Below are 12,046 nucleotides of genomic sequence, written 5' to 3' on the forward strand. Positions count from 1 at the left end.
CTTGAAATAATCAGATGTAGCAGTTAATATATTATTTGTATACACTAAATTTATAACATTTGAATTTCTAAGGTTCACATGCTTTCAGCCTTATTAATGAAATAGCAAACTCTAGATCCTAATTTTTTAAAAAGGCAGCTGACCATTAGGCCTGGGGAAGACTTGCAACTGTCATACACTGCAGTGGTGACCAACAGCCTTTGCCCTCTGACTACCAGCCTGACACTGTAGCAATTTTGACAGTATAGAGTTGAAATAACCCATCCCAACAAGGTACTCATTTTTGCCTTGAATTGAAACAACATGAACTTAAAAACCCTTAACTACTTTGAAAAAATATATTTCAAACTGCTCATGTGGATGCCATTTTTGTTCATCTATATTCACATATAAAGAGCTAGCAACTCTTAATATTTTTGTTTTGTTTTTGTTTTGGCAAGGACATATTTTTTTTTCCTTTTGAACACTTTGGAGGTTTAAGGGATAGCTAACATAAGTTAAAAATATGTCATGAGTATTATTAATATTTATAATTAATAATAAACATTAATTATGCAAAAATTGTTTGATGGCAATTTACAGCAATATGTAGGAAATGGCACTATGTCCCCCAGTGAAAGAATCCTTACCATATGAGGAGGTGTCACTAAAATGAGGTTTGGTGATATGATGATTATGGCTTCAATACTAATGGCAATAATAATGCTACTAATAACAGAATACATTTTATTAGGTATCATCACTTTTGTTTAAGGACCAGGACCGTTAGTTAAATAAGGCTTCATAATTTTTTGGCATCAGACCTAAGATCTAAGTATCTGGGTGACTTGTTTCAGATACTCTGCTTTTTCTAAGAAGTGAATTTGTCTCCTTCCAGGAATCCATTTCAATTAGTTCAGTGGCAACTTTTCCTACATTAGTTTTATCTTCATCTGAGATGGGCTCATTTATAATAAAGCAACTAAGCCAGTCAATTAACTGAAACACTAAGAAGGCTATGCATACAGACCTGTTCACTAAACATGAGACAAAATATCAAGGATTACACCAAAAACGTTTTCAGAGTTTGTGGTTGTATAAACAGATTGATTCCCAAGGTCAAAGAAAAGATATCACAAAATATAAGATTGTAGACACTTAATAGAAATGGAATAAATTATTTATATTGTACATGTGTTTGTGTGTGTGTGTGTGTGTGTATAATGTATATATAACTCCAAAGACTCAAGAGATAGAGAAACATATACTTTTTTTAAATGAAATTCTCCATTTTGTCAGTGAGGTAGCAGGTAATGACCAAAGATGATATGCAGGAAGGAGCACTAAATGATCCTCTGCCCATCAAAAAATGTCTATATAAAGATGAAAAAAATTAAATATATATTTTCTACCCTTTAGAAAGTACAAGGGAGAATTTATTTACACTAAACTTTTTGTGAACTTTGTCAAACATGATCCCTAGATTCACTGGTAGAAAGATAATACTAGAAAATTAAACACAAAGCAGAGAGGATAACAGAAGGTCTTTCTATCATGGGTGCTGGTTTTGTTCCAAGAGGCAACAGTAGACTTGGTTCTACTTCAGAGATATACTCCTTGTTTCAGAGACACAGTGTGAACTTTCATTGTCAAGCTTGGAGTTCAGAAGGCACAGCAGAGGCGTGTGAGGAGCAAATGCGCATAAATGTCTGCTGAGTATAGCCAAGTTCAAAGAAGTCAGAGGCAGGCATTCCAACACACTGGTCTTTGTAATTTTGCTCAACTCAGGAAACTTCTTAATTCAGATGATTAGAGCCCCACTCTGAGCCCCACCTGCTCTAAGCCCCTAAAAATGGGTCAAACCCCTCCACCAGCTGGGTTTTCATCTTTACACAAAATGTGCATTATTGTTTTGAGTTATTAGTACTGTATTATTCTCAAAAAAATGTTTTCATTCTAACTGCACTTCTTTTACTGTAAGCAGCACTGCAATTTTATTACATGTACTTTAAAATAATTATGTTTCCCCAAAAGGTATTTTCTTACCTGATGTTTTTGTTTAAAAAGAGCACTAGATTGTGCCTCACGCTCAAGAACTGTTATAATGTCATTGATTTTTCCGAGTAAGTCATAGAAAGATGTTATCTGCTTTTCTAATTCCTCCAATGGAACCACCAGCTGCTGAGACTCATACAGAAGTGGGGAGTAGCACTCTTTGACCTTTAAAAATACAAAAACAAAAATCCCATGAAAGGTCATTAAGTCCAACACCGGCAGGGCACTATGCATAGCTTTCAGGAACATTTTACTTAACGACATAGTCATTTGGTGTTTGTGAATTTCTAAAGCCATTTCTTATTGATATTTCCTCTGTGTTGTTAAATTTTGGTGTCAGAAATCCATACTGCTGTACTACTAAGAAAAATAAATGACGATGGGGTTTTCTCATGAAAATTCATCCGAGTCCTCCATCTGGATAGCACTTTTCCATCTAAACAGTGGTTGTCAGGGAAGCAGATGGCATCAGATTCCCTTCATAAACCATGCAACTCATTTTCACTTTGAAATATGACCCAAGATAGTCACAAATTATGACATCACTTCGTGACCTGTGTCTTCCAGCTTTATTTTCAGGAACTCTCCTACTTGAACCCTGAGTTCTGACAAACATGCACCTGCTAACTCACGCTTCCCTGATACCCCTGCGCTTTCCTACATCCCACTAATTTAACCACGGATATTCCCAGGCCAAGGGATATCTCTCCAGGCGAAACTGACCCAGCCTTCTTCTGTCACTTGTCTCTAAAATAATTGTTGCTAGTCTATGCATCTGCAATACATTCATGATGAAGCCATAAGCTCCTGAAGTTCAAGAGCTCCATAGACTGTCTGCCTGCCTACCTTGATGCTGGACTCCAGGATCTGCCAATTTTCAGGAACTGCTCAACCCTTTTTATTTACCTATAGTTGCCTCCAACTATCATCATCATTATTATAATAATTATGATTCCAAGCAACTATTAATGCTTTCAGACAGGTATGGAAAAGAAATTAATCAGCATTTATTAGTAGAATGTTTTTTTTTGTTTTTCATAAAATACAAAGATGAGAAGCTAAGTAAAATCAATAATATTCTAAAAATAATCCCTGAAGTAGATGAAAACATTTTGTTATAATCTTAAATACATAATAGTATAAGCTAAAATATTTTCATGTTTTAGAATATACTGCCTGAAGGATCAAAAGAAAGAAACTCTCTCTGCATCAAGACTGCTAAAACCTGCTTGAACTAAATAAACTACAAGAATCAATGAATGTGCATAAAAAGCAGTGAGCTTCATTGATTTTTCCTGGTGCAACAGAAAACCCATCAAGATGCTGCATCTGAACCAGCAATAGGAAAATGTAAAGGCTTAAATGTATCTAAAGGTACAATTTGCTCTCTCAAGTCTTGCCCTAGACCACACCTGGCTCAGGCTAATAAGTGCAAGCCCAAGAGTCAAATTACCAACTCGAAAGTGTTGACTTTGATTGATTTTTTGTTTTGTTTTGTTTTGTTTTCAAACTAGGGATCAAACCCAGGGCCTCATGTATGTCAGGCAAATGCTCTATGCTCTATCGATGAACTACACCCCCAGCCTGAAAATGCAACTTGGAATTGCACCTACCCTTTGGCAAATTTTGCTGTCAGCCAGTACTATTTTTATCTATTACCATTAAATTATAAAAATTCGAACTTGAATGTTGAAATAAAATGAATTGAAAATCAACTTTCTAACATACATTAGACTGAACAAGTTCTTCTTTTTTCATGACCAATGTGTTCCTATTTTCATCCTCTGTCTTTCTTCCTCTTTTCAGTAATTCTCCACTACTGATTTCACTTAGGTTATTCTCTTTTTTTCCACTTTCCCTCTTCTACTTAATAGATATGTCTACTTTCTTTTCCTTTATTTTCTAATTCCTTATAATGTTCCTATTCATTTTAAAATCACTCCTTTCTCTACCTTTAAATCACCCAATCTAAGTAGATTTTACAAACAATGTTATCCTCCTAAAATTAAAATTTAGATAGATTAAAGACCCCAATGAAACTTCCTAAGCTTTTAAGGAAAATCCCCCAATTAAGTAGAAAAGGCTTATGGCTACTCTTTATAGCTATCTAGTGCCTGCACAGAAATGGCAGAAATGGAAATATGTTAAACCTACGGTGAGCTCTGTGAATGAGGGGGAAGGAATTTTATTGATTTGTGGTTATGTTAGCAGGAAAGAGCATAAGTAAGCTTAGAATGGGGGTACAGCAAATAAATCTCAATAAATTCTCATTAAAATATATGCTCTCCTCCTTTCCTCTTTTTCCTCCTCCTCTTCTTTCTGTTTTACCACATGTGACTCTTCTCCAAAAACATCTTTCTAATAAAGTATAGCTATTGCACTTGAAAGTTAACAATAGCTGATTACCAAGAGGTAATACTTGGTATCAGCATCATAGTTTTATTTTAAAAGTTCATACCCAAGTTACTAAATCAGAAATCCCAATAAGAAACAAAAGCAGGGTTGCTGACAGGGAGCCAGAGGCGGCAGGAGACAAGCTGAAGGCGGCTCGGGTGCCACTCTACATGCTGTGCATGGAAGTGTTACTCTCGCACCTTGGCTAGCTGCTCTTTGAGCCTGGACATGGTTGCAAACATCTCGCTGGCTTCTTCTTGGGGGCTCTCGTTGGCAATGAGATGTGCTGTCTTTGTGATCATCTTGTACTGGGCATCCATTACAGGCACCCTCTGCTCAATATCCTGCATGAATCATTGAAACAGCTCAATTAACACATGACACATTTCCTTTTAATCTCAAGATTCCACAGAAGGCAAAACAAAAATCAATATGCACTTTATGAAATTCTATATGCGTAGAAAAGTTTTCAAGGTTCTGGCCATTGCTTTTCCTTCATTACTAATATATTGTTACGGGTCAGGCTACATGGGCAATGACCAAACAGACTCCATTTTTTTCCTTGAGACCCCACATCATATAAAAAATCCTTTTCCCATGGAAAGCCCCACCTCTGTACCCATCAACAGTTGCTTAGCTAGCGTGTTTGGCAACACAAAATGGTAATTCTTATACAATGTAAAAGTGTTCTCTCTTTGGTTCCCATTTTTCTTGGACAATGTACAGAGATTGATTGTCTAGATGTTAGTAACGATTCTTTAACTTTTACACAATTAGGGATGTTTTGGCCCACTCTCTTTGCTGCTTATTATTTTATATCTCATGACATTTATGGTTTTGAATCATAGCAACAGCCACTTATGCTTTAATATGGTTTTGGACTATAAAATGTGCATTCAAATCCCAGGAAGGGGTCGAAGGTTGTAGACTTGCAGCCTACCCCTTGGCCTGCCAGATGGTGGATCTGGACCACCAATTGGTGAATCAAGTTTCCATCTCCTGCTTTAAGATCAACTTGGTGATTTATTGCAATCTTGCTCTAACAATATAGGCAATATTACACAGATAAAAACTTCCCTTTAAAGGTGACCAGCTATCATTAACATAAGGACTAGGTAAATTAATCTTTATGCTTTTGATGAATATGTTAATGTAATATAGAAATACTATATCATGTAAATGTATATTACCAATGTGGGGAAATTCTGACTTTAAAACTTATTTTTTTTCCTTAAAAAATTTAAACATTGTCATTGCAGAAAACTTATAAATTAGAGATACTAAAATAATGAAAGTTTAGGGAACATATATATAGTTTTCTCACACAATAATAGCCAAAGCCACTATCTCATCATTATATTATTAATGTTTCTTTCTGGTGTGTGTGTATATACCCATTGTTTTATTTTTACAAGAACAAAAATGACAAGTTGTGGTTTGCTTTTCTCACTTAACAATATACTATAAAATATTTTCATGCTATTAAATATTCTTCCACTATTTCACTTTTGAGAGCTATAGGCTGTTCAAAGTACATAAATACCACAGTTCATGTAATAAATCCTTTTTTGTTAGATGCATTTATATGGAGGTACCACCTATAGATGTCTCCTGGTTTTGACTAGTGTTTTACAATTTGATTGTAGGAAAAAAAAGATCTCCAAATTGAAAAATTATTTTGAGGTTGCTTCATATGACTAAAACTCTCTCTTTAAAAAATTCAAGTTTTTTTTTTTTTTTTTTTTGTTTTTGTTTTTGTTTTTAATGGAAGGCATGAATCAGGATGGACCTGTCAAAATGATGCCCAGGAAAAAGAGAGACAGCTTTGATAATGATTTTGCAAACTTGCTGATTTTTATTTTCACAAGAGGATGGAGTTTTCATTTTATGACCCCAAAACCCCTCACCTCTAAGTCTTGAATTAACAACTTGATGTTAATAAAAGAGACGTCGAAGGGCTCTGAAAACTTCTTATGGGCTTCAGTTGTGAAAACAGAGAGGGTAGTAACACAGTCTGTATATTCCTTCTTCATTCTGTCCATCTCATCTGCTCGAGCATACTGTGAAGAAAGGAGGTGGAGAGCATTTGAAAGCCATTAAGCTGTAACTTGAGAAACCCTCAACCTGCACTTTGACATAATGTCTTATGCTCTTGGATTGTTATATGGTAAGAGCCTCTAATTCCTGATTCTTATTTTAGACAGGTTTGAAGTAAGTCCAATTACTTTGAAAGGAGAAAAGGAACCAGCATAGCAATGCAGAAGTATGATTTGAAAGTGAATCATTCCATACAAGTAGGCTCCATATGTTAACATAATCCTTAATCAAACTCTAGACTTCTGTGACATTCCGCTATTACAAATGGAAAAGAAGGAATAATCAACTCTATCATATATTGGTTCTAAACACTTCTTTATTCTGTCTTAATAAGCTCATGCTATAAAAGTAAAATTGCCTCTAAACAGATTGCTTATCACCACATTTACAACACAGACACGTTTGAAGTGAGTACAGATTTGAAACGTACTTGCTTGACTTCCATAAACAACTCCCTCCACCTCCCATTGAGCAGTAGTAATTGCTGCTTAAGGTCACGGGAAACCATCTCATCACAAGTTTCAATTAGAAAATTGCCGGCATCATTCATGGCGGTATGCTGCTGAATCCAATGAGGCAAATTTCGAAAAAAATCCTAAACAACAAAGAATATGTTATATTGTAAGACATAAATCAAATATTAGTAACAGATATAAAAGTGACCAGACTATGAAATATCTGCATTCTAAAGTGTGTGTAAATTTTAAGCCTTAAATCTCTTTCAAAATACATTTTTTTAAAAGAGCAAGAGTGTGAAAAAGAGAGAGAGAGAGAGAGAGAGAGAGAGAGAGAGAGAATTTTTCTAATATTTATTTTTTAGATTTCGGGCAGACACAACATCTTTGTTTGTATGTGGTGCTGAGGATCGAACCTGGGCCGCACACCACATCCCCAGCCCCTCAAAATACAAATTTTAAATAAAATTTCAAAATATGAACTAGAAGCACCAAGTCTCTTTTATTGACTTTGGAAATTGTCTTTGGAGATAGGGTCTTGCTACGTTACTCTGGCTGGCCCTGAACTCCTGGACTCAAGAGATCCTCCTGCTTCAGCCTCCCAATTAGCTGGGACTATGGGTACATGCCACTTTTCCCTGCCCTTAGTATCTTTTATAGGAATAGTTATGCTCTCTCTTTTGCTGAAAAAGAAACAGAATATGGTGATTCTTTTTTATTTCCATTTTGCAGTTGAATAAACAATGAATGAATTTCTGTAAGCATCAGAGGTTTATTATGCATAGCATTCAAACAAGGAAACACTAGTGCCAGGGAATGTAAGAAGCATAATATATAACAGGGAAATAAACAGCTTTCTTAAATTTTTTAAATATATTTTTGAATTGTTACTTTTGTTTAAAAATCTGTGTGTGTGTGTGTGTATATATATATATATATATATATATATATATACACACACACACACACACACACACACACACACACATATATAATATTAAGATAATTAACAATTATGGGGATAAACATCAATTGAAACATTTCTAAATTAAATATTTGCATCAAGAACATTTAATACAGTAACATCCTTTGAAGCTGATTTATTGCCAAATTTGCAGCCTTAAGCAAATAAGAATGTTTCAAACTCATTTCAAATTAAATGCATGTGTTCACATATGCACACACACATACATCACAGTAAAAACCAAGGAAAATTCAAACTTCATTTCATAAGCCATGTGTGGGAGGATTTTTCTACATAAATAGATGAGAACATTTCTGTTTCTGGTGGTTATATTCTTTGATCAAATTAACACATATGACATCTACCAGGGCACTGCTGGTCTGATCAGAAAAGTGTGGGTACTTAGTTATGTCTTGTGTAGATATTAAAAAATGTTTAATTCATATGAATAAAAATGAGAAAAACACTTAAAAACAATAGATTTACTTGTGCAAACAATAACAGATGATCCAATCTTGGGTGGCAAGCACTAATTTATTCTTTTTTTTTTTTTGAGATAGGATCTTATCACATTGCTCAGGCTGGCCTTGAACTCCTGGTTCTCCTGCCTCAGCCTCCTAATTACCTGAGATTTTTAGGCACGTGCCACTGCAACTGGTAGCAGTAATTAATGTATGTATCATATGTAAGACCAACATTTTAATCTTTTACATATACATTGATATTTCATTGAAAATATCAGGTTTCCATTTTAAGATCTATATACATAACTCAGTCCATTGATATTTATATATAAATGACATTCAAATGAAATAGTAACCCCCCCATGTGCACACATATATACACTTGTAACCAGTGAAAAAAGAAATCACTTCTATATAGATTGAGGGTTGATGAAGTCCAGAACTGAATCTCTAAAGAGTTAAAAATGTGGTGGTCCAGCTGCTTGATGGTGTATGCTACCTCACAGATTCAGTTCTATGTTATTCAGTGTTGTTTTCAACTTCTGTTAAAGTAGAAAATCCACCAAGAGTGGTGTCTAAGATATTCCCCTCCACATACAGAGCTTCCTGAGCACAGGGCTATTGGCACTCAGGGGATCCTGCTGGACACCACCCCCATCCATTTATTGGTCATCTGAATATAAAAGTCATATGTTAAACTGACCAGGTTGGGGACTGTTTTAACTGAACTTTAATTAACCAGTATTTATTGGTCTACAATAATTTACTAACCTGAAAGTGAAACTTTTAGGGCAAAGTGAGAATTCTTGAGTCAAACTTGAGTCAAACTTGCAAATATATAACACTCCTTAGTGAACTATGCTGCAAAAACTGTCTCTCATAGCCTGGCATAGCAGAGCACATGTGAAATCCCAGCAACTCCTGAGCTGATATAGGAGGATCACAAGTTCAAGGTCATCCTAGGCAACTTAGTGAAATCCTTATCTTCAAATAAAAAGGGCTGGGGAATCTAGCTTAGAGGTAGAGCGCTCCTGGGTTCAATTTCCAGTACCATACATAGAAAGAAGCCTTTTACTTCTAAATTCCTGTCTTTTCCTTTTGTATGAGACAGTCTTACCTTTTTGGCAGTTTCTGATTGACTTAGCATTTTTTCAGCATCCTCTAGCCAGGCTTGAAGACTAGCCACTGTGTTGCCATAGCGATCCCAGTTAGAGATCACTTCCTCCAGCATGCTCCTCACACTCCGTACTTCAACTGAGAGATTCCTCCACTGAGCTGTGGTTTCATTCATGAATTTCATCACATTCTCAGCTTCTTCCACTGCAAAGATAAAACCAGTTACAATTTTTATTTTGTATTTAAAATCCTCCATGCCTTTTTTCCCCTGTGGTCTTATATATTGGTGTGCATGCAATAGTATTAATCACCAATGCTAGAGTTCATTTCCAACAATTATGACATATTTACAAATTGAAAACAAATACATTTTACAAACTGTATCTTCACACTAACATAACCTCTCATTTCCCTGATTGTGATATTCAAATTATTCCATTTTTTTTTGCTTTTAATCCTTAGAATTTAAAATAGGATGAAAATTGTGACTTAGATAAAAATGATGCTTATTTTGCGTTCTTAGAAGATGACTACATACACACTACACACACAACACATGAGTATAATTGCATGGGTTAAACACTGCACAAAGTCAAGACAACTCAATCTAATAATGTCCTCTCCAAGGCCAATGGCATGGTCACACAAAGATTTTGCAGAGAAGAAAACTGAACTGATCACCCGTGGATTGTAAACGCTAATGTAGTCATCACTGCAGCAAATTCTGCAGTGTGTTTTACCTGAACCGTCTGCTTTGACGTACATCTCAGCTGTCTGTTTCAGGATCTGGTATGTCACTTCATATTGTTCAAAGAACTTGCTATTTTCTATGAAAGACTAGAAAAGAAGGAATGGTTGGTTAGGAGAAAGGAAACATGGGGCTAGTGTAGAAACGGCAGAGTCAGTTTTCTTCATTATAGATATGTGCATATTTTATCCAAATTTGCCAACCTCACTCTTCTTGAAAATATGAAATTAATTCTACTGTTGCAAATAACATAAGGTTATTCTGAGCATATAAAATGATTCTATACTCTTTCTAACTCAGCACTAGGTTGAGAAAATAAGCTATTTTTTACCACCAAAGGATTTGTTCTTTGATAAGACAGAAGTTTCTCCAGAGAACCTGAGCCTAACATTTAGAAAGAACTAAATTTGGAGGAACATTTCAGTGTCCCACTGTGTTTAAGCTGTGTGAGTCTGTTGTTCTTTGAACATTAGTTCTGGTGAATGACTGATCGAGGAACTTAAGATTATAAATACATGACAGGGTATACTTAAAATAAAAACTGGAAAAATTTAAATGATCAAATATATCATCTGTGTTATTGATGGCCTCATATTTCAATTACCTAGTATAAAATTTACAAGACATGTGGTATCTATATCTGTATGTAATTTACATATGCAATAGTCAGTGTTGGCAAATAGATAAAATAAAACCAAGAACATGCAAAAACAAATTCTCAGGTTAATATTACTATTGTTTTTTGTGTTTTTAAAATTTGTTTTAATTAGTTACACATGACAGTACAATGCTCTTGACATATAATACATTTGAATCAGATGGGATATAATTTCATTTTTCTGAGTGTACAGGTTGCAGTCACGTATATACCCCTACTATTGTTAATGTTATAAAATAACTCCTGTCTCAAAGATGGTTCTTACTCCTATAAACTAGAAAATTAATGATAATATAGTTAACATATCACCAAAGTATCCTGAATTTCTTCTAAGAGTATAATGAATTCCCGTGATTTTAATTCATTAAAATTCTTGATAGGTGTCACTATCATAAAATTCAAAAATTAGCCTTCACAAACTAGCTGAAGTCCTGTGTAGTTTGCTGATGTATGCTCCTTATAGAGATGCAAAAGACTGGTATGTAGATACAAAACTCAATGTACATCAATTACATAGACATCCCTAGATTTTTACCAATGTTTTCCATTTTCAAGATAAAATTTAAATATATATAATACAAATATAGTTTAAAAATATAAAATACATATATAATTTTAAAACATATATAATACACTATAGATCATTTTATAGTTACCAAGCCTTTACTTGTAAATAAACTATTCTTCAGGAATAAAGTGAATAGAAAAAGCTGTGAATTACATGGAATGAGAAGTTCCATGATCAATATTTTATTTAATAACTTTAATAGGCTATACAATTTTTCTTTGAGAATTGCATAAGACAATAGTATCTGGTTAATTCCTTATTTAGCCTTATTATCTATTTCTAATTCCCAGTTGAGAAAAGAGTAATTCACTGGAATTTAAGCCATGATTTTATCAAAAATAAACAAGTCATGATTTGATCAAAACTGGAAAACCACATCTAATGTTCAAGACACTGTTGAAGAAATTTAAGAAATAACTATATTTGACAAAGTTTAAGAAAATAGTCTCTGCAAATTTTAAAAATAGTCACTGCAAATTTCAAAAAGCTAATGGGAAAACAATTGTTCTAAGTGTCAAAAAAGGAAAAATAGTGCCTGTAGTGGTAGG

The 12,046-nt window shown here is 34.4% G+C and overlaps 1 protein-coding gene across 16 annotated transcripts in view; it reads right to left on the reverse strand.

Moving 5' to 3' along the window:
• The window catches only part of Syne1 (spectrin repeat containing nuclear envelope protein 1), a 373,023-nt gene that overhangs the window by 277,502 nt on the left and 83,475 nt on the right, over positions 1 to 12,046 (reverse strand). For all 16 annotated transcript variants that reach the window (XM_048800010.1, XM_015502320.2, XM_048799993.1 and 13 more), the window contains 6 exons: positions 10,265 to 10,361; positions 9,526 to 9,728; positions 6,956 to 7,120; positions 6,336 to 6,488; positions 4,629 to 4,772; positions 2,026 to 2,199 (listed from right to left, as the gene is read on the reverse strand). In XM_048800010.1, coding sequence (XP_048655967.1) covers positions 2,026 to 2,199; positions 4,629 to 4,772; positions 6,336 to 6,488; positions 6,956 to 7,120; positions 9,526 to 9,728; positions 10,265 to 10,361 — 936 coding nt within the window. The remainder of the gene's footprint in view (positions 1 to 2,025; positions 2,200 to 4,628; positions 4,773 to 6,335; positions 6,489 to 6,955; positions 7,121 to 9,525; positions 9,729 to 10,264; positions 10,362 to 12,046) is intronic.

Source organism: Marmota marmota, unplaced genomic scaffold (assembly GCF_001458135.2).
Source record: "Marmota marmota marmota unplaced genomic scaffold, marMar, whole genome shotgun sequence".
NCBI lineage: Eukaryota > Metazoa > Chordata > Mammalia > Rodentia > Sciuridae > Marmota > Marmota marmota.